Genomic DNA, 23674 nt, shown 5'->3' with positions numbered 1-23674 from the left:
CAGACGACAAGTTGTTCCAAAGAGAGTGATAATCTTGTCGTCTGCCCTCCAACTTTAGTGGCCAGCTGATACTTTTTACGTTTCATAGAATTGTGCATCCAATAGTATGTCCTCAAAATTAAACAAAACATGCTTTGTGTCATAATAAAGCTAAAGCAGTTTTTTACGTGCTGTTTTAGCAGGAAATGAATCACTGTGACAGACGGAACGGTGCTAGCCAGGCGCGTCTTCAAGGCGTTCTGGCTCTCCAAGAACGATGCCAATCCGAATCCACAATATACCGGCATTCCCATGCGCAGCGCAGCAGCGCGACATTTCCCTCCAAGCTTTATAGTGTGAAACTCTATGCCCGAAGCCTCCTGAAGATGTCGACTCAAAGCTGCATATAGCAAACATTTGCAGCGCCGAACATCAGTTATGCTGCAGGCTGCTCTCTCGCACTTCTTTCTAAATACGCTGCGCTGTCAATTGGCACTGCCGAGAAGCCTGCGCATGGCCTCCGAGACAAGAAGCATGGCACGCCGGTGCCTGCAAATGCTGAGAATTGTTCCCTCGCTTCTCGCACTCCCAGTGGCACATACTAATTGGCATACTAGTTGGCGAGAGGTTCAGTGAAGGGCGGCACATACCTAGCGCAATCATGACGCTACTCGCTAAAGCAATGACATGAAAGTCGTTCATTCAAAAGCGGCACACACCCAGTGCACTGGTGGCAAAAGCTGCTAATGCGTTGGCGTCAACGACCTTCATTGATGAGCGGCGCACACCTATATATACAAATATATATACTGGCCCATACCCACTGACCCAAATTGGTATCAAAGTGGTTCCTTGGCGACAAGTACACATCGAGTGGCACATATTCATTACTCCAATTCGTCGTCAAAATGCCTATTCCAACAGTGGCACCTACCCAGTGCCGCGTCTGCAGTGACAGACGTCGGCGTGCTACAGATCCGTTGAAGAGCTGCATGCATTTACACATTGCTACATACACAGTGACCCAAGTTGATCCGACGGTTGGTTTCGAACCCGGTTACCCTGTTAATAAGGTGCAGCAGGTCGAACGGAAGGAGTCGAAGGGGGCAGCAAAGCATGCAGATGCTTATGATAATAAAAACAATCTAGTAATTCGAAACAGACATAAATGCCATTTAGTGGATCACTTCTTCGCACTATCGATTCTTTTCACAATAACAACAGCCAAAATTATATGGTAGCTTGCAGAAATACCGCTAAAGGTGCGAAAGCGACCTGCTCGTGTCGTCATCTATTGTACGCAATGCTGTGTCGTCCGACGTACGTATGTTATCAGCTTCATCACAGGCACCTCAGTCATATATGGCAGTGTTTTTTATGAAACTGCGTTCAACCAACCTCATTTCGTTTGGTACGTGTCACGTTAAGGTACGCTGGGAGCATGAACGTGGAAATAAACGAGTATTGGGTCAGTACGTGCTTCCTCAAAGTCCGCGTACCTGCTGTGTGTGTTGCTTACACAAGAAAGAAAATATATTCCATTCGATGCCTCTCGGAGTATTATATGTGTGCTTTTCGCAAATTGACTGATGATGCAATTAGGCTTATCTACCAATCCGCTTCAGTCATTGGCGGGAAAAGCACGCGTTGCAGCTGTTTTACATAAATTTCGCAACATGAACATGTCGAAGTCAAAGGAAATGGTATGTACCAGTTGAAAGAGACGCTAATTAACCATAAGCTGTAAAGCGCAACTCTTCATAGAACAGTTAGCACCGCTGACGACTGCATGCTCACGTCGCCCTCAGTTTTCGCTAGAAAACAGGCGCGAGTTAGCTTTGTCATATCATTTGTATTGTCACCGACGTGCGATTTTTTCCTGACACTTCTTCGCGAGACTGTAAACTCATCTCCCCAAGGAGATCACTAAAAGAAACCAGCAGCCGAGATTAGCAAAGCTGGGTGTTAGCAAAGCTTGTCGTGTGTTTCTTCGGTGTTCCTCGGAACGAATTGCACAGACGAGTACCACGTTCTGCTCGAACCTCAACCGAACACACGCACTGTAGCTGCCTCCGAAGTTCAAGTTGAGAGACTCGCGTTGAAACCTGACTGTCGCACTGGGAAAGTTGGCGCTAGAGTTGCAGAGGCGTGTACCACCGTTGTCGGGTTCCTGGAGGGCAAGACGACGCTAACGTTTGGCCTCAACATCAGTGCTCTCCCAACTCGGGCTCTGTGGCTCTTCGCTGACGTTTCGGATGGAATTCGGAAGCCCTCACGCTAGAATCGGCACGTCGACGATGAGCCCTCTCTCGAGCGAGTTCGTGCACCGTTGCTCAAACGCAGCCTGCTCCTCGGCGGAAAGCACCACACGAGCCTTTCCATCCGGACGTCGAAACTGATCTATGGCGACGGAAGGGTGGCGGAGCACGCGCCAACCTCCTGTCTTTCCCTTTCCCTGTGCGCGACACACAAAACGACCCTGATTGGTCGCGCGCATCGCGTGATCCGGCGCCGGCGCAGCTTTCTCCGCACCTGCCCTTCCTTCCCTCCTTCTTTCCTTCCTTCCCTCCTTCTTTCCTTCCTTCCTTCCTTCTTTTCTTTCTTTTTTTTCTTTCTTTCCTTCGTTCCTTCCTTCTTTCTTTCTTTCTTTCTTGTCCCTGGCTCATACGCGCATATCCCTGGCTCATGCCCGCATATGCAATGCAGGTATGCGCCATACGTGAGTGTTTGCGTGACTACAACATGACCGAAGCTTGTGAGCCACTACACGCTTCGCTTGAAAAGTCACAGGCCTGCGCGACACAAGCTGCAGCTACAGCGTAAGCTTGAGGAGCGCCTCCATAGGAGCTCCATTTTCGGCCGCACGCACTAGAGGGTTCGTACCTTGCGAGGATGGGCCATAATGTGTACCGAACAGTAAACGCACGTATCGAAACTACGCGGCATGTCGCATCTTTTGACGTGTGGTGCGATACGATGCTGCTGCTGATGATGATAATTTATTTGCATCCCATTTGAAACAAGGCGGTGACAAAATGGTCACCAAGCCTGCTTCAGTTGACCAGGCCCAGCTACAGGCAACATGGATCTGCTACATGCAACATGGAACAGCTACATGCATCTGCTACATTTTCAGACACTTGGTAGAATACAACGCAACTGCAATGCACAATTTGCACGTATCAACTCTACTCGGCACGCAGGTCGATTTGTGACAGGTTTCATGATACAATTGTAATGATGATGATGATGATTTATTGGCAGCCCATTTGAAACGGGGCGGTGGCAAACAGTCACCTAGCCGGCTTGATTTATTCAGGTCTTCTATAGATGTTTTCATTCCAGCATTTTTTATTCATCTCCTTATAATCTTCCTTTTCTTCCTCGAACCTTCTCTATCTCCCTTGTACCGCTACGTATGAACAGCTACATGGCGTCCCACCTGCTGTAATATTATGCAACTGCAGTGCAAAGTGCGCACGCATCGACACTACGTGGCACGCATCTCACATCGCGTGAGAAATGGCACGAAGCTATGCAAATACTGGTGATGATTATAATGGTGACTATGATTTATTGGTATCCTCTTTGAAACGGGGCAGTGACAAACAGTTACTTAGCCTGCTTGATTTAATCAGGTATGTCATACATGTTCTTCATTCTAGGATTTTTTATGCATCTCCTTAATCTTCTTTGTCTTCCTCAAGACTTCTCTATCTACCTTGAACCGCTACCTGTGCTACTGCTACATGGCGTGCTACCTGGGGTAATATTATGGAATTGCAGCGCTAAGTGTGCACGTATCGACGCTACGCGGCGCGCATCTCACATCGCGTGTCTCCTGGCCCGCAAGGACGCTTTTATAGAAGATTCATCTACTACAAGCTAGGAAGCGCTGGCGTACTCAGGACCGCAGTTTTCTCGGCCCTATAAACTTGTAAATATTCGTCTACTAACAAAATTAACAAGCATGCTGTCACGCGTGCACAAGCAAACATGAACATAACTCAGTCGATGACCGCGGTAACTCGCTGTCAAAACGCTGGAGTGAGGAAGCCGGCAGCAGCAGGGAGCGAATTGACTTTCGAACTGCCTCCCGCTTCAACGCGATCTAAGCAGCGAAAACAGCGCACACGAAGCTATCAGCATTCGCTTCACGCTGTCCTGATGGCAGATCGCTTCCAAGATAGGGTTCGTGGGTCCATGCCCGGCAGCGTCATACGCAGCCACCACCGAAATAGATCCCCCCCACCCCCTGGTGCCTTGCCGCCTTGCGTGCAATGAAGGACGGTGCGCTTCCTTTCCGCCTTCCCCCTTGCGCACGCGAGATGGAGCCACCGTCGTCGGCTCTCATTCGCGCGCTTTCACTCGCACGTGGCCGAAATGCTCCTGGAATGTCCATATAATTGATATCCCAATAAAACAACTTAGGCATCATGTGTACAACTCACAGTGGAGATAAGAATTGTATGACGATTCGGTAAACAAAACATATTATTACATGCACCATGGACAAACATAAAACAATATACACCACACTGATATGTGAAACTAATTACTGAGTGAGACTTTAGCAAGGCCCTCGTAAAAATTGTAACATTTCCACGTAACCTTTACATGCATCTATCAAATTTGTACGCTTTAGATGCTCTAACAGATCCTGTTTATAGAAAAGTAATAGGGTACATATTTTTGGGAAATGAAGAGTGGTGGTTTGCATTCATCGTGCATGCATTTTCCTAAATGTGGGAATTTTCGGCAATATTTGTAAAAATTATGAGGTTATAAATTGCAAATCTACAATCTCTTCAAATGCAGCGGTTACCACTAACAACGGTCCACCGGTTATCTCAGGAGGGCATGTTGCCTTTTAAATGGTTAAATCAGATAAGGCTCCGAGCGAAAGCTGTGTCTTAGTGTGCAGTACTAAAACGCTTTGTCCTGCATTTTTCAGTAGGCAGCTATCTATCAGTTTATATGGCTTGACATCGTTTTCGTGATTAGACCTGTTTACTTTGTGTAGAAACTTCGGGACGGGCTTCCGTAGAAGCCACACTCTACTCGCGGTCATGGACGCTGAAGCGTCTGCGCAGAGGAGCGTTGTGTTCTTCAGTGCTACACTTTGCGGGTAGCCGCTTGTCTCGTCTCAGTTCCCCGCGTACCGCTTTCGATATAGGCCGAGATTGACCATCATTACCAAGGCACAATTGGCACGTGCAGACCGGTCACCCCATTTCCCCTATTTCCCCAAAATCACGTACTTCTCAGTAGAAATAAACTATGATTAAAAGGGTCCATAGCCCGTGATTTATTGAAGATTATGGAAGATTATCGGAGTTTACAGAAGATGATTATTAGAATTCCGGAATCAAAGATGCGAGAATTGTTCGTAATGTTATGTGAAGCGAAAATATCAAGGCAGCTTCGCATATTATAATGCATACCGTAAGTTTGTGCAATAATAGACTACGTGTATTTCTTACAACGCGAGGCGAATAAGAAGAGTGGGAGAGACTTGGAAGTTGACTAAGCAGAGCTTTCTGAAGCTCAAACCAAGTAATGGGCTTCAAGCGTTTCTGTGCGCAGCGTTGATTCGCCAAAGAAAACTTCCACGGCCTTTTGACGGAAAGACTCCGCTTATAACAAAGTCGTTAAAGCCATTTCGGAAATCAGAACAAATGCATTAAACCTCGCATGTTTATTTCATTTGATGTGGCAACCCCCGGTCGTTAGCGCACCAACGAAAGAAAGTCGTAGTAATTAGGTCCGTGATTTCGTATGTCCTCCTTTCAAATAATAAAATAGTTTCTCAAAAAAAAGAAGGAGCGAGTTAGCAAATACAAAGATTGCGATTGCACCTACCATACACTTTCTAGCACAAAGTATAAAAAAAATGCGCAAACTTACCTTTTTCGCAGCTCAGCAATTAAAACTGAAAAATTGGAGCGAATAACTTCCTTCACGATCTACATACTTGCAGCGAATGCAAAAGACGGAGACAAAAGGTCAAGTTGGAGGGCTCAGAAAGAATATGAGAGTAATAATGCGAAATTTTCAGTCTGTCATCGAGATTTATTAAGGTTACATGGTTCGGGCGTCATTATGTTTTAAAAAGGAAGGCTTAAGCATTTAATGCTGACATGAAAGCTGCCACAATAATAATTGCGTATTCACTAGTTTTATCCACAGCCATTAGATTCGTTACCCTCTCGACAAGTTTCAAGCCGACAGGAAGTCCCTCTCGTGTCTCTACAACTCCAGAGTCGAAGTAACCCTATAATAACGCTCAGATACTCACACTCCTTGCGGAGGAGAGCGGCGTAGTCCACTGTAAGGGAGTGCCAAGACCGTAACCGTAGTTCAGGCCGTAGCTGAGGAGGCCATGACCGTAGCCGTAGTGCCCAACACCGTAGCCGAGGGTACAAATGCCGTAGCCGTAGTAGACTGGGGTGGCATGATAGGCGGCTAACGCTGGGACCACGTGGGCAATAGTAGCCACCGCTGGCACGTGGTGGACGGTGGTATAGTGGCAACAGCTGGGGCAGCATGAACGGCAGCGACAGCTGGGGCAGCGGCATACGTGGCAACTGGAGCGGCAACAGCGGTGGCGACTGGGACAGCGTGGACAACAGTGGCGACACGGGTCACAGCTGGAGCAGCAGCCACAACTGGGGCAGCGGCGTAGGTGACGACAGCTGGAATAGCGCGCACGGCAGTGACAGCTGGAGCAACAGCGTAGGTGGCGACTGGGGCAGCATGGGCGACAGTGGCGACGCGGGTCACAGCTGGAGCAACAGCGTAGGAGGCGACGGCTGGGCCAGCTACTGCGGTGGCGACTGGCGCGTGGGCCACAGTGTCGAGCGACAGCTGGAGCAGCAGCTTAAGTGGTGGAAATCCTAGTCACGGCTGGAGCAGCGGCGCAGGTGGCAACTGGGGCAGCGTGGGCAACGGTGGCCACGGCTGGAGCAGTAGCCAGGCCAATGCTATAGCCGGCGGTGCCAACAAAACCAGCGAAAGCGCTGGTGACCAGTGCCAGAATGACGCATGCACGGATCTAGGAATGAAGAAGAATGTATCAGAGGGAAAGGAACGAACAGAGCAAAGTGTCCGTGAAGAGTCCTATGTGCGTTTATAAACCGGTTTATTCCTTACACTAAAATGTGAATTCCAGCTTTCATTACGCAAAACTGGACCTTCTGTATAACCTTTTTATGTGCCATGCGTTACCTAGCGGACTATTTCTAGATTTCGCAGATCTTTAGGCACCGAAGAATTTTGTGCTTGGATGACCAAAACTACAGGTCTAGAAAGATGTGTCGTTTACGTTAATTGAACACCTCTGGACGTCTTATCTTTTCCTGTGGACGGATAATTCTGTGTGTTTTGGGATATAGCTGCGGTGAACAGAGAATTACTTCAATATGAGGCTCTGCATCGATAAACATTTGATGACCATGCAAGCTTTTTATGCTATATGACTGAATTTTACTGTTCCTGGATTTCGCACAGTTGCAAGCAGCATCTTACAGCATAAAGGGCTTACCATCTTGACCTTACAACAGCTATGGTTTGAGCTGCTGGGTATCCTACTTGGGCTGTCTATTTTATACCAATGCATCCAGTGTTTATTCATGCATCGCATGAAACTGAATAAGGAAAGAAGGATGGTCTTGCATAGCCGGTATTTTAAGGGCATTACAATGTGGTGGCACGCCGAGCATAAGAACAAAGCTACGCGTGTCGAAAAATAATGAGGTTCGGCGCTGTAATCGATCTGGCCTGCACAGATTCTGCTTTCCTTTTCTGCATACTGAGCTATGGTGTTGGTTTCGGCGCAGATGGAATAGCCCCGAAATCGTCAGGGATAGAATAAAAATGTGTTTCCACGCACTGAAGAAAAGTAAGGCTAGCTTCAGATAGCTGAATTGAAGTAGAAACAAAAGACAGGCTGGGCTTTTTCTTTCTGATTAAACATATCACCGTCATCCTCCTATTGAACATTCTTACCAGTGACAAATTTTGCGCAACCTTAAACAAGAAAGGAATAAAACAGACAAACATATGAATAAGAAAACAACGAAAATTTGTAATAGCGCCATTGTTGCATCATAACTGACGTGAAAGCGATGATAGATAAGTTTGCTGTGCAGTTGCAATGAGCATCTCACAATATTAAATATATTGCAGTACAACAGAACTGTAACTTACTTTTTCAAATGATTTCTGATCCCACTGAGTCATCAATTGCGGTGCACCATCTATCAATCTGTCACAGTTACATGACGTAATACTCATTTGCTCCAGACTACACTAAAAACAAATCAAGGTGGTTAGAAAGTTCTTGTGCATTTCTTCGTACGCAATTACAGTGCTAGGACGTTCATTTTCCTTACAATGAATCATCTTCCACTTCGCAGGCTTCAGGAGAACTGATTTGCTATATTCGGGCTTCGTAACTTTGAGTACGTTGATTGGTTCGGCCTCGCGCTGCAATCCGCAAGCCTCGTGGTAGCTCAGGTGGCCGAGCGGCCACCCCTGAAAGGCTTTGGCCCAGTGTTCAATCACTTAGACTAGGGCGAATATTTCTTCAACTACGAGGCTTCCTTTCTGTGAAACACGTATGTGATTTCTTTGTAGCTTACTCTTACAATTCGTAAATGTTCGTTTCACAGAAATTTCCTTTGGTGATTATGTTAATTAATTTACCTGCGCATGCAGTTAGGTTAACACGCATGTGCAGTCTCCCCTTCTACGTTTTTTTTTGCGTGCTTATATTTGTTTCCGTCCAATAAAAATTTTTAAGATACCAGTAAGCGTCTTCCCAGCTAGCACAAAAGAGATATAATCATTCTTATTCATGGATATTTCGCCTTGACCGTCAAAAATCCAGATTGAAGAAGTCAACATCGAGAAGGATTCAATTGGGATGGAAAAATCTTTCTATAAGGCGGATTTTAGAAGACGTTTAAAATCGCTTGTTCTAGCGGCCTACAATTATTGATTTTTTTGTTGTTGTTTTCTTCCGCTTTTTGGCGGGAAAAACGGACATTGGTTTTTGTGTTTGCTTCGCCCTGTTAGAAGAGAGTGCAATCAACCCTGGCGCGGGTGTTTGCATTGTGGTGAGTGAGCACTGAAGGGGCAGCTGCTTGCTCTTTATGCTCATAATGAAGTCCACAATAAAGAAGAAAAGTTACGCTGACCTTTCAGACCGTCAGAAGAGGCGTAGAGTTAATGACGAACCGATATCTGCCAGTCGTGTTGCCACGAGTACCGTCCAATAAGTATCATGGTAGGTTAATGAAAGTAGTAACCATGCTTCTAGTGAAGTATCCTCGCCACATGAGGATGCTCAATCCGAGGACAGTTTTCACGAAAGTGACCTTGCCTTGAAAGGAGAAAATGCAGAAGCACACACGCAAGACATTTCTAGATAATATTTTGTTCCACAAAACGACCCTCCTATGAGCGCGGGCATCGAAAATGGAGGTTCTTCGGACTATGCATCATCATCTGCAGAAAATCAGGCAAGTCTTTGTCCACGTAAATGTGTGGAATTTCAAGGATGGCTATGATGGGTTACAAGTCACCGAATTCCGCTTGTCCCAGTTTCTGAACTTCTCCGGAAACTAAGCACCACTTTCGACGTTGATTTTGTCATCGACGCGAGGACATTGTTGAACAGTCCTCGATACACTTCAACGCGATCGGTCCCTCCTGGCGAATATTGCCATTTTTCTGTGAAGGAAAATTTAGAACGCATGATTGCTGTGTTCCTGAGTGGCTGTCGAGGGTAGATCCCTTGACAACGCTCAGAGAATGTTAAATGACAATGTCAGCCAAGTTGGACTGACGGTTCAAACTGTAAAATGTTTTGATATTGTTTGTCGCAGTTTTCGTTTTGTCTGTTTGGTTAATCTGTTTTACTTTGACCGAAAGGAAGAAAAAGACACCGTAGTCTAGTTGCTAGAGAACCGGCTGCTGTGACTCACGGCAGAAGTTCGATTCCATTATAGGTTGCACATCACTTGTTTGTATTATAAAGCGAGTTAGGAACCTACCTACCTACCGCAAAGTGCCAAGAATGAGGCATTAAAAAGTTCGACTTTTGTTATTTCAAATTATCTTTGTAAGGTGGCGCTAGTATTATGGTAGCAGCCGCATTTTGTATTTTCTTAGTTAAATTAGCTAGCATTTCTGTGCTTCAGGTACCGAGTACGAAGCCACACTGAGTATTTTTCTGCATTGCAGCAGCGTGTGTCGCAAGAGGATGCAGCGCCGTGACGTGTCATAGCGGCTACCTGACAAAGCGAGGAGTGGCGCGACAGCTCATCGGCGTCATCGCTTGCGCCGACGCAGTCTGAGCAGCCAAGCGGACTGCGCTCTCCGCGCAGCTTCCCTCCAGATTGCGTAACTTTTGAACCCGCCGTTACATTGACCGTTATTTTATTGCGATAGCAATTATATGGACACTCAAAAGCAGATTTCTGCCGTCGGCGTCGCCGTCGCCGTGAGGTTCCGTATGAAGTCATTTGGAGATGAAATCGTCGCCGCGCGCCGAACGCTGTATGTGCGAGTGAAAGGGCGCGAGGGGCGCGTCTTTCACGGGGAGTGAACGCACGGCGGAGAACAAACGCGCGTTCTGCGCCGTGCTCGCTTAAGGGCTGCAGAAGTAGGCGTCTCTTTTCTCCTTTACAATCACCATATATGTAGAGCAAACGCGCCTTCTTCGGACGCGCGAGAGGCCGTGGGGGAGGGGGAGGGAAGGGAGGCGACGTTTAGCTGCGGCACCAAGTGCCTATTTATATCAGAGGCTCCAGCAACAGTCACCAACGCCGCACGCATTTTGAGCTAACGCGCGCAAAACGCCGATGGCGTCGACAACAGTTCTGCGTGTTGTTGCTACCAAAGCCGCTCACCTTACTTCGTATGACATTGCTGTGTTGCTATCGCATTCATTGCTTCGCCCTTAGGGCGAAACTGTGACATTTTTTTGTCAGGACCAGCCGTTAAGTTCCTGACGCGTATTCGTTCATGAACTGCGGAGCGCCAGACTGCCTTCCACATCTTCTTTGCTCACGTAAGTAGTCACGGCCACTTTGACACCTGTCGTGTTTAATTATTTACGGTTTTCAGGCGGGAGTTTTAGGTGGAAGTTTTAGGCGGTAATGAAGTTTGTCAATGAAAGCGCCTTGATTTTAACTGCAATCTCTAATATTGTTTAAGAGGCATGTTTACGTCTGCGTACGTTTCTTTTATTGTATGCGTATTCAGGTTTGCCAAAGCTGTCTAAAATTACCTCTGCGACGTTTCGTTGACCATTGATCGTTAGGAAGACGATGACACTCCCGTTTGGCGCAGAATGATTAGACTTGCTACGATCTTCGCGTAGCCACAGCGTTCTTCCGTCAACGCTCTTGTGCGAGATCACTCGTGTGTTTTTCCGAGCGTGAAAGGTGCCCGCGAATACACGCAAAACTGCCGAACGACTGGCCGCTCGAGGCAGTTTGCGTGTATTGGCAGGCACCTTTCACACTTGTAAAAACACTTTATGTAGCTCATATTGAGAAACAGAAAGCGGTATCAGGGGTTTCTCATGTTGCTTTACAATCTTCTCATTGACACTTTTGATCTAACTATAGTAATTGAGAAGTTAATTAATTAATTAGAACTAATTATCTAACTAGGCGGAATGCAAAAAATAATCTGAGTATCTCCAACATTACCTTGGTTCTGTCCTGGTACGTGGCACTTGCATATTTTTAAAGTTTGGCTAAAGTTAAATGAAACACCCTGCATGTCGTGCACTGTTGCCTTTTTTTTTATAACATAATCCTGACAGTGTAGCTATTTACAGCATCTTTTTTTAGGATACCTAACATTTTTGGCTTCAGTCATGCAACAAATAAATTTTGAGGTCGCACTGGCGTTTTCTTTTTGCAAGTCTGTGCAGTAACAAAATTCTGTTAAAAAAAGAAAAATTCCAATATACAGTTGTAATAGGCACTGCTGTTACATTATAAACATAGATACTCCGAGTTTATCAGCATAACAATAAAGAGTTTTTTTGTAACTTACTATACAGGCACATACCTACGTGCAAGAGAGAAGGCGCGTGAGGGTGAAGACACCGATCATGTACCCTCTACAGGTGCCAAATGGGCAGACGAAAACGCCGCCGCCCAAAGGGCCACCACGAAATTCCTGAACTCCAAGAACCCAGGTAACTGTTATTTCATATTAAAGTCGTACGAATTAAATTTTCAGCGTGATACATATACAGTCGTATCTCGATAATTCGAACTCGAAGGAGCCCGAAAGTTTGTTCTAATTAAAGGAAAGACTTATTTCTGAAGTATTCGTGCACCACAGCACGAAGTACGAATGGAGTCGTTAGATATCACGGCGCGCAAGCAGATGGCGAGTAGGGGCCACGAGACTGCCCACGTCGAGCAACGCGCTCGCAGAAAACGATGCTGTAGGGAGCGGGCGGCGCCAGCACGGCGGCGCCGGGCGCGCGCGGACACGTCAAAGGTGAGGGAGGAGGGCGTCAGGGAAGCGGATTTGGCTGAGCAGAGGTGACCCCGTCGCTTCGGTGGCTCCCCTCACTCTCCCTCTCAACTCCCTCGTAGCTCCCCCACCTTCGACTGTCTCCGTGCGCGCCCGCCGCCGGCCCGGCGCCAGCTTAACCCTCTCCCTTTCTTTTCCTGCCGTTGAAGCGAGCGTTGGCCGGTTGTGAGCAGTTTCGTTGGCGGGACTGGGCCTCCGTCGTAGCTCCTGTGCGTCGCAACCGCAGCGTTGAGACATCGACTCGAACACGCGTGTTACGGCGCGACGACGTAACGGCGACCATGCCATTTAAGAGAGAGAAATTTACGCCGCGGTTCTTTTTCTTTTATTGCGATAGAAATTATATGGGCACTCCAAGCGCATTTTTGCCGCCGTCGTCGTCGCCGTGATAATCCGTATAAAGTGCAACGGCGATGAAATCGTCGCCGCGCGCCATGTGTGGGTTTTAGTGTGTGGGCTCATTTCGGTGTAAGCAATAAATTGCATATGCAAGCACTCTAGATCATAATTGATATATAAACTGCACGAGCTTAACCTTTAACCCATTGCGTAACTATAATTATGTCACCAAGGTCAAAGTTAGTGAAACTGGGTGGAAAATTACGGCTTATGTTCCCACCTTGTGTGTGGATGACTCACTGTTTTTGTAAAAAAAATTCTTTACAAGTGCTTGGCAATGTTATTGTGTGGAGGTTTTCAAACAGGCAAGTCATAGGCGTGCAACATTTTAATGGTTTAATTACAGCAACTGAAGTTCTTACTGTATATGCTTGAAGCAGCCGTTCTGCAAATAGTCGCTGTTACTTAAGGTTGCACTCGTCTGCTGTCTTTTATTTTTTAAGGAATCGCAATATATTTGCTCAATTTGAAGTATGCGATGTGTTTGATAGACTGGTGTTTAGGTATATGCTCAAGCCTGCGCCATTTCTGAGTTGGCTATGTCATCTGTGGCAAATAAAATTGCTGTGGTGTAACAATGCTGTCACGCTGAAGCTGTGCCTTTGCAGAGCCACACTTACCTCTTTTCTCGTACAACATTATCAGAAATGCATTATCTATTCCTTTCTTTGAATGCTAATTGGCACCTACTTCGCACGTGTTTAGGAGGCTGCTGTCATCTACCAGTCGCCAACTAGTCAAGACAACAGCCTCCTGAAAGCTAGCAAAATAGCCGACACTTACACTGGTTGGCGATTGTACATGCAACACCTTCAGTTAGATGTAAAGTATGTCTTCAAGGCAACAGAAGGGAATTTCATTTGTGATCGGTTAATGTTAGAACCATGTTAATAAAGGTGGAATGCTCGAAAACTGTGTGCTTGGACCAATATATTGTAGTGCTGCCCATTGCCAAGATATATTGCAGTGCTTATTGCCGATGCATTGAAAAACTATACGTTCACTAAGAAAAGTGTGCTTCAATTAATATACGTTTTACACATGCCTAATGTTTTTGCAGTAAGAAGACCTGCTGAATTAAGGAGCTACAGCCCAGCAGCCTGTTCGAAACCAGGTTTATCAAGGTCGATACCTGTAATGGACGTTACCCGGAGGCACTCATATTTAATGTTGATTGCTAGCTTGTCTAGTCGTGTTTACTTTTTGCAATAAAACATGTTATTGCTGTATGTGTTTCGTGTATTGCACAAGCGCAAACCTGCATGCCGCCGGCCGGCGAAACGCCGCAGGGGCATGGGGAGAGGGAAGGAAAGGGAGACGAGGGGGGCGCTAGAGGGGAGGGTGAAAAAAAAACGGATGTCAAAATCCTGATCGTAGCAGGATTCAATCTGTATTTTTTAAATGCTTCTAATGGTCTTACAAAATTCCATTTCAAGACAGGATTTTTCGAAACTACTTTAAGCAGGATTCTAGAACTTCTTGCAATAGTCATATCCGCCGGACATTAGCAACGATATACGACCGTTTATCACCTTCTAAACGGACTGCACGGATTTTTTAGTGCGTCTTTCAGACGTTCATTTAGTCTTGGCGAATCGGTATGGAAGCAGTTTTCTATCGCTTTTGTGCTAGCTGGGTTGTCCTGTCTTCTCTCTTGGTACTCGTCTTTGAGCGTTAATAAAGTTCCAACTTGTGAGCGGTATCACACACCGCGAGCGTGCTTGCTCGTCAGCTCGATGCACTATTTGCTGCCAAAGTCTTGATAGTGTCGCGGAAACTCTCCCTCTATTTTTTATTCCGCATTTTTACACATTCGACAAGACCTAGGGCGTCTTCCTATATGCTTTCGCTCCTGTATCTTGGAGTAGTAGGCTAGACGCATTTCACTTACGCCTACATCTCCACCTTACCTCTCTGCCTCGCGGTACTCTCAGAATGCAGTGCCTCCCTCTTTTCTTATTGATAGCCTAAAGGTCGCAACCATCAGAACATGTAATGTACAGCGAAGAAAAATAGGAGAGAAACGGCTGCTTGGTTTGTTCGTCTCTCTTTTTTTGCTGTACAATGCATATACATGTGTTTGCGCCGCTCAAGCTGTCATGAAGATGTAGCAATTCGCAAAGTAAGAAGTTCTGTGCTCCCTTTTCGCTTTGTTGAGTGCCCGATTTGCTCAGCTTTCGGTGGCACCTTCATGGCTTGCGTGCAATCATAGGGGTTGTGTTGGGATTCAGATGCTCCGCGGCGCCTTTGTGCGCCTATTCTGTGTACCTGCTTTTTCGTCCCTACGCCTCTCCCTTTCGCCTCGCCATGGTTCTCGGTGGTGGCCTTGACCCCGGACCGGTTTACGGCGGTGGCACTTGCGCTGCCGGCGGCGGTTGGCAAAGGGAGAGCGTGGGAGATCTCTCCTGGACAGCACTCGATAGGTGCATGCTTTCTTCTGGTCCGCCGGCCCCTTTCTTAGGGTGTCAGACTTGAGCTTGGCTGTGGTGCCTTTGCACTTACGGCGAGCGCGTACCTTGTGTTGATGCTTTTTACGAACTGGTGGTGCAGAGGTAGAACACCCGGCTTCTAATCTGAAGGTTGTAAGTTCGAATCCTGCTCCAGTCCACTAGATTTTCAGGCATGGAGAGGCGCCTTACACCGGCAACAAAAAAAATATTACAGGTGCAACCAAATTAGGAAGGCCCACTAAGCTTCAACAAAGTCACTCCCTCACCAGAACAGGAATGGGCCTCCCTGGTGCAGTATTCGGCCACGACCTCCCTCATGACAATTAACCCATGGCCCTCATTCCCCAGCGGCTGCGGAGCACGTGACCAAGGCGGTGGTCAGACGTGCGACGCGGCAGAGGGTGCTAAGAATCTCTGGGTCCGGATAGGCCGCCACTGGAAACTGAACCTGGCAACGTTAAACACGCGCACCCTATCGAGTGAGGCTAGCTTAGCAGGACTATTTGACGAATGTTCAGGCATTGCCTAGGATATTATTGGCCTTATTGAGGTTAAAAGAACTAGTGAGGCTTATACAGTGCTGACCAGCGGCCACGTCCTCTGCTACAGATCTCGAGGTCTTCCAGATCAAAAAGAATTCAGGGTAGGATTTTTAAGGGCGAAGCACCTTAGGGCAGAGCCTTGTCCCTCCCTCGTTGTCTGTAGCTCTGGTTTGCATGGAGTCCGCTAGGGGCGCTGCGGTCATTCCCTACGCGCGCTCACTTTCTCTCTTCGGCCATGGATGATAACGGCGCGCCCGCTATGGATGAAAAGGCGAGAGTGGCGGCTCAACTGCAAGCGGAGTCGAGGGCTCGCAAAGCTGCTGCAGCAAGGCGACGCAGGCAACAAGCGGACCCGGAGTCCAGGGTGCGAGAAGCTGCAGCAAAACGGCAACGCCGGCAAGCGGACCCGGAGCTGAGGGCTCGCGAAGCTGCAGCAGCATGGGAACGCCGGCATGCGGACCCGGAGCTGAGGGCTCGCAAAGCTGCAGCAGTACAGGAACGCCGGCAAGCGCACCCCGAGCTGAGGGCTCTCGAAGCTCGCGCTTGAACCGAGCATCGGCACCACCAACCTCAGGTAGCGAACGCTTCCGGCGTTTTGCCGCCGCTTCCCGCGCTCTCGCCGCCTCTGGGTCCGCTTGCCGGCGTCTCCGTGCTGCTGCACTGATCAGATGGCAATCTACGGGGGATTCACGGTTACCCGAATGATCCCCCGGTGCCTCGCCCACTCATCATCATTCACTTCGTGGATATGCGGTGATTTTTTTTAGTCAATAAGGACATAGCGGGCAACATTGATGAATTCTACAGCATTAATGAGAAGGTAGCAATCGTCGGGTAGACGTCGGGTAGCTGTAGTCATGGGTGACTTCAACGCAAAAGTTGGGGGAAAGCAGGCTGGTAAGCAAGCAATTCGCAACTACGGCATCAGTTCTACGAACGCTAGAGGAGATATGTTGGTAGAATTTGCTGAAAGCAATAGGCTCCAAAATAATGAATACCTTCTTCAGGAAGTGCAGCAACAGGAAGTGGACCTGGAAAAGCCCTATTGCAGAAACCAGGAATGAAAAAAATCTCATACTGTTTGCCGATGCTAGCATAGTGCAGGATGTAGAGGTGTTAGTCGATCATAGGTTAGTCAGGTCTAAGATTTCTCTCAGTTTGAAGAGATAAAGATAAGTCAAGAAGAAACAGGCCAACATAGATGCAGTAAAGGTAAAAGCTGACCAATTCACGCTGGTGCTCGCAAACAAATATGCAGCTTTAGAACAGGAAGATGAAGACAACATAGAGATAATGAATGAAACCGTAACTAGGCTGATCTCAGAAGCAGCAATTGAAGTGGGAGGTAAGGCACCCAGGCAACCAGTAAGTAAGCTCTCCCAAGTAACAAAGGACCTAATAAAAAAAGCGGCAAAACATGAAAGTGTCAAATTCAAGAGATCAGATAGAATTCCCGGGACTGTCAAAACTGATCAACAAGAAGAAAGTAAGGGATATCCAAAATTATAACGTGGAAAAGATTGAGGAAGCAGTAAAATATGGACGCAGCATGAAATCAGTGAGAAGAAAACTTGGCATAGGACAAGGCAAATGTATGCACTGCAAGACCATAGAGGCTTGGGCTAGTCGGTACATGCTCGATAGGGAAACAGCGCAAAAAAAAAAAAAACACCACAAGAAGTGTTCCTTTCTGAATAAAGAATTCCGTCGTCAGTCAGCGCTGGCGTGTGTCTCCCTTCTTGTCTTCTTGTCGTGTTTTTTGCGCTGTTTCCTTATCGAGTATGCACTGAAAGTTAAGCAGGGTAATTTCATCAGCAATTTCGATAACATAGTAAAAGCAGCGGAAGAATTCTATACTGACCTGTACAATTCCTAGAGCAGCCAAACTACTTTCATTCGAAGTAGTGATAAACAGAATAGAGAGGCTCCTTCTATAACTAGCGATGAAGTTAGAAGGGCGTTGAAAGACATGACCAAGAGAAAAGCTGCTGGAGAAGATGGAATAGCAGTCGATTTGATCAAAAATGAAGGAGATATTATGCTTGAAACGCTTGCGGTCCTTTATACGCAATGCCTCACGACTTCAAGTGTACCCGAAAGCTGGAAGAACACCAACATTACACTCATTCATAAGAAGGGAGACGTTAAAGAATTGACGAATTATAGACCAATCAGCTTGCTTTCAATATTGTATAAAATATTCACCAAGATAATTTCCAATAAAATCAGGGCCACACTTGACTTCAGCCAATCAAGAGAACAGGCTGGCTTCAGGAAGGGATATTCTACGATGGATCATATCCATGTCATAAATCAGGTAATAGAGAAATCTGCGGAATACAATCAGCCTCTCTATATGGCTTTCATAGATTATAAAAAGCATTTGATTCAGTAGAGATACCAGAAGTCATAGAGGCATTGCGTAATCAAGGAGTACAGGAGGCATACCTGAATATCATGGTAAATATCTACAAGGATTGTACAGCAACCTTGGTTCTCCACAAGAAAAGTAGAAAGATACCTATCAAGAAAGGGGTCAGGCAAGGAGACACTCTCTCTCCAATACTATTCACTGCATGCTTATAAGAAGTATTCAAGCTCTTAGACTGGTAAGGCTTAGGAGTAATGATCAACGGCGAATATCTCAGCAACCTTCGGTTTGCAGATGACCTATTCAGCAACAATGGGGACGGATTACAACAAATGATTGATGACCTTAATCGAGAAAGTGTAAGAGTTGGGTTGAAGATTGATATGCAGAAGACAAACATAATGTTCAATAGCCTGGAAAGGGAACATGAATTCAGGATCGCGAGTCAGCCTCTAGAGTCTGTAAAGGAGTATGTTTACCTTGGTCAATTACTCACAGGACACCCTGATCATGAGAAAGAAATTTACCGAAGAATAAAATTTGTTTGGAGTGCATAAACGGCAGGCATTGCCAAATCCGGACTGGGAGCTTACCACTATTGTTGAAAAGAAGAGTGTGCAATCATTGCATTCTACCGATGCTAACATATGTGGCAGAAACATGGAGGTTGACAAAGAAGCTTGAGAACGAGTTAAGGACCACACAAAGAGCGATGTAAGAAAAAATATTAGGCCTAACGTTAAGAGACAAGATGAGAGCGGTGTGGATCAGAGAGCAAACGGGGATAGCCGATATTCTAGTTGACAATAAGAGGGAGAAAATCACTGCATATCCACAAAGTGAACGATGATGAGTGGGCGAAGCACTGGGGGATCATTCGGGTAACCGTGAATCCCCCGTAAATTGCTTTGTGATCAGTGCAACAGCACGGCGACGCCGGCAAGCGGATCCAGAGGCGGCGAGAGCACGGGAAGCGGTGGCAAAATGCCGGAAGCGTTCTCTACCTGAGGTTGGTAGCGCTGATGCTCGGTTCAAGCGCGAGCTTCGCGAGCCTCAGCTCCGGGTCCACATGCCGCCGTTCCCGTACAGCTGCACCTTTGCGAGCCCTCAGCTCCGGGTCCGCATGCCAGCGTTGCCGTTTTGCTGCAGCTTCCCGCGCCCTAGACTCCGGGTCCACTTGTAGTCTGCGTCGCCGTGCTGCAGCAGCTTTGCGAGCCCTCGACTCCGCTTGCAGTTGAGCCGCCACTCTCGCCTTTTCATCCATAGCGGGCGCGCCGTTATCAGAAGTGACCGTTATAATCCATGGCTGAAGAGAGAAAGAGAGCACGCGTCGGGAACGACCGCAGTGCCCCTAGCGGACTCCATGATAACCATAGCTACGGACAACGAGGGAGGGACAAGGCTCGGCCCTAAGGTGCTTCGCCCCTAAAAACATGGAGCTGGGCAGGCCATGTAATGGGTAGGATGGATAACCAGTGAACTATTAGAGTTACAGAATGGATACCAAGAGAAGGGAAGCGCAGTCAAGGACGGCAGAAAACTAGGTGGGGTGATGAAGTTAGAAAATTTGCAGGCGCAAGTTGGAATAAGCTAGCGCAAGACAAGGGTAATTGGAGATCTCGGGGAGAGGCCTTCGTCCTGCAGTGGACATAAATATAGGCTAATGATGATGAAGCCGAAGAGCGGTACCAAATGCTCTCGCGTGGTCACACTGGGCCGAGCGGCCCCTATCGGAGGCCCAAGTCGACGGAGATGACCGAGCTCTCCCGAGTGTGCTCTTTCGTTATCGAGAGATCAAGCAGCATAGCCGAGGGGCTTTTTCCTAGCGGCGTGTCGCGAGAAGCCAGCCTCTCGCAACGACGTTCTAGCTGTGCCAATGATATTATTTATCGCCCTAGGTGCGTGAGTCCTATGTTTCCGCGCCGGCCAGGGACCGGGCGTTTGTGCGGTGTTGGGTGTCATCGGGGACAAATAAATTATTCCCGCTAACTTAGGGCAATACTGTGTTATCTTGCGTGAGTTGTGCTTGGTGCCGCGAGTTGTGGTACGAGCGCGCGTAGTCTGCGCGCCGCTGCGCGCAGACTACGGGAGGCGACCGGTGACGCGGCGCTGGTGGCTCGCTAAACTCCTCAAATCCACGGTGCTCGGTACTCCAGTGAGATACGAGCTGCCGCAGTTGTCAAGGCTGCTTGATAGCACATGACCACCATCTCCGGTCTTTGTTGCGTAACCTGTTCTCCAACTGCAAATACCAAAGCCGGCGCCCTAAAAACACGCTGCTAAGTTTGTCAAACACGCGACAGAATATTTCCTCAGTACGCAGTGCCAAGTAAAAGCAAGCTTCTCAAAAATTTATGCCATGAACAATAAAACACTAAACGAAAGCAAAATTGCGGTAGCTAATTGCCACCGTAGAGAATTGCAGACTAAGTCGTCGGTGTTGCAATGAGACTTGTTTTTAGTGCACCCCAAATGAATATTCCTCTAAAGGGAGGATTCAGACCAGGAAGAGAACAAGTTTCGAAGTCATTCTCTGCAGCCATCTTAGAAGGCAGTGAATAGCATCTATGACGAAAGTCGAGCTCACAAGATAACATGACGATTACTGAACACGTAATACAAAGCAGGTGAGCACTTTCCCGGTGGCTATGCACACCTGTTCACGACATTCAGATTACGACATGCAAGACAAGAGGGGCGATCGTCTTGATCACCTGCTCAAATATAAAATATATTGTGAGCGCATTTTGTGCATAGCGTCGTCTTCATCTGTACATACGACTCATCATCTTGTGTGAGCGCTATTTGTGCATATCGTCGTCGTCATTTGTACATACGACTCATCATCATCTTTTGTTTCGTGCGGTGCTTCGTCTCTGACTCGGGCGGCTGCTCGGAAATAAAGGAAATAAAGCAACGCGTCACGATGCTTCGTTCCGCCCAGGCAACGAAGTTCTTTTGTGGACACCTGTTCGCGCACCGGGCCTCTGTGAAAAGTTTCTCCACAGATATCTCGGCCCCTACACCGTTTTGCAAAGGACTTCGGCCGTTAACTACCGCGTCACTCCTGTCAGCTCTGCTACTCACCGCCGCGTCGCATCACAGCGAATTTTCCTTTTGTCTTGAATGGTAGCGGTGTTGGCGCGGGTAATTTCATGGCAGCGGGCGATGCGAGCAGCAAATTCGTCAGGAAGAGACGCGGATGGAGCAGCAGGTGCTGAAAGGAGTGTAGTGTCCAAGACGAAAGACGGCGCACGACCATACACAAGGAAGAAGGGACTGTAATTGGTTGTACGTTGGACGGCAGTATTATACGCAAACGTCACGAAAAGTAGAATGGTGTCCCAGTTGGTGTGATCCGGTCGAACATACATTGACATCATGTCGGACGAAGTTCGATTAAAACGCTCGGTAAGGCCATTTGTTTGCGGATGGTACGCTGATGTGGTCTTATGGGTGGAGTCAGAGGCCTGGAGGACTTCACGAAGGACATGCGATAGGAACGTCTTGCCACGGTCACTCAGGAGCACACGAGGTGCGCCGTGGCGCAAAACGATACCGTGCACGAAAAACTCGGCGACTTCTGAGGCAGTACCAGAGCGAAGAGCAGCTGTCTCAGCGTACCGCGTTAGATGATCTACTGCGGTAACGATCCAGCGGTGACCAGTGGGCGTGAGTGGGAGGGGTCCGTACAAGTCCATGCCCACAATTTCGAAGGGGTAGGACGGGCATGGTAGAGGCTGCAGAGGACCGGCTGGAAGGGATGTCGAGCGTTTTCTGTGTTGGCATGACGCGCAGGAGCTAACGTATTTGGCGACAGAGATGGAAAGGCCCGGCCAGAAACAACGCGTTTTGATGCGGTCGTAGGTCTTAAGAAAGCCCAAGTGGCCAGCCGTCGCGTCGTCGTGAAATGCTTCCAATACTTGAAGTCGAAGTGAGCGAGGTATGACTGGTACCCACCGGTTACCGGAAGGATGGTCGATTAATCGAAATAACGCTCCACCCTGAAGCTTAAAACGTGAAAGTTGTCGTCTTAAGCGACTGTTGGGGGATCGTGCCAAGCCAGTAAGTCGGTCGATCAGCGTTCGGCAGTATGGATCAGTACGCTGGAGTGAGACGAGGTCAGTAGAGGGAAGAAAGTCAACTGAGGCAACCGAGACGTGTGGCTAGATGGTGACGTGCGGAACCGAAGGTGAAGCATGGGCGTTTGGAGACAGCGGGCAGCATGACAAAGCGTCGGCATCTTGATGTTGTTTGCCGGACCTATACGTGACAGTGAATTCATATTCCTGCAAGCGCAGTACCCAACGACCGAGGCATCCAGACAAGTTTTTCAGGGACGACAACCAACAGAGAGCATGATGGTCGGTCACAATTGTGAAATGGCAGCCGTAGAGATAGGGTCGAAATTTTTGTATTGACCATACGATGGCGAGGCATTCCTGTTCTGTAATTGTGTAGTTGCGCTCAGCAGGAGAAAGAATACGTCTTGCATAAGCCACGACTTGCTCTTCAGACTTCTGATTCCGCTGCAGCAGGACACCGCCAATTTCATGCCCACTGGAATCAGTGTGTAGAATAGTAGGGGCGGTTGCATCGAAATAACGGAGCACGGCCCCTGACGTGAGAAGTCGTTTGAGGGTTTGGAAGGCGGCTTCACAGTCGTCCGACCACACAAAGGGCGCGCTCGAAGTCAGAAGTTTGTGTAGAGGAGCGGCGATGGTGGCGAAGTCACGGACAAAGCGGCGGAAGTAGTACGCGAGTCCTAGAAAGCTGCGGAGTTCTTTAAGTGTGGTTGGTGGCGGAAATTGCAGCACTGCAGCGATTTTATCGAGATCAGGCTGGAAGCCATGCTTACTGAAGACGTGGCCCAATACTTTAATGCTTCAGCTGGCAAAGCGGCAGTTTTTAGTATTGAGTTGGAGACCAGCCTTTGCTAGACACGTCAGAACTTGGTCTCGACATTGTAGGTGCTGGGAGAAACTCCACGAAAAGATGACAATGTCGTCCAAGTAACAAAGGCATGTCTTCCATTTTAAGCAACGGAGTACTGTATCTATCATACGTTCAAACGTAGCTGGCGCATTGCACAGTCCAAAAGGCATCACGTTAAACTCGAAAAGGCCATCAGGTGTAGCAAACGCAGTCTTTTCTTTATCTTGCTCATGCATTGGAATCTGCCAATATCCGGAGCGCAAGTCGAGGCTCGAGAAACACTCGGCACCTTGTAAGGTATCCAAAGGATCGTCAATACGAGGCATTGGATAAACATCCTTGCGGGTAATTTTGTTTAGCGCCCTATAATCGATGCAAAAGCGCACAGCACCACCTTTTCTTTTTTAGCAAGTACAACAGGAGAAGACTAA

At 47.7% G+C, this 23674-nt stretch overlaps 2 protein-coding genes across 2 annotated transcripts in view; one reads left to right on the top strand and one right to left on the bottom strand.

Annotated features, from left to right (window-relative positions):
* The first annotated feature begins 6525 nt into the window (after nt 1-6525).
* Nucleotides 6526-6879, top strand: LOC125944363 (heterogeneous nuclear ribonucleoprotein 87F-like). Its single transcript, XM_049664763.1, has one exon. The coding sequence runs from the start codon at nt 6526-6528 to the stop codon at nt 6877-6879; it is 354 nt and encodes a 117-aa protein (XP_049520720.1).
* LOC119444841 (cuticle protein 16.5-like) overlaps nt 6880-23674 on the bottom strand; it is a 31359-nt gene continuing 14564 nt past the window's right edge. The window contains exon 3 of the mRNA XM_049664762.1: nt 6880-6998. Within this exon, the coding sequence (XP_049520719.1) occupies nt 6880-6998 (119 nt within the window). The remainder of the gene's footprint in view (nt 6999-23674) is intronic.

This window comes from Dermacentor silvarum, chromosome 3 (genome assembly GCF_013339745.2).
Source record: "Dermacentor silvarum isolate Dsil-2018 chromosome 3, BIME_Dsil_1.4, whole genome shotgun sequence".
In the NCBI taxonomy this organism is placed as follows: Eukaryota; Metazoa; Arthropoda; class Arachnida; order Ixodida; family Ixodidae; genus Dermacentor; species Dermacentor silvarum.
This window is presented reverse-complemented; position numbering and strand designations above follow the sequence as displayed.

Bases quoted from the DNA above. Each gene is read 5' to 3' on its own strand.
- LOC125944363 (XM_049664763.1), top strand. From the start codon at position 6,526: ATGAACGGCAGCGACAGCTGGGGCAGCGGCATACGTGGCAACTGGAGC.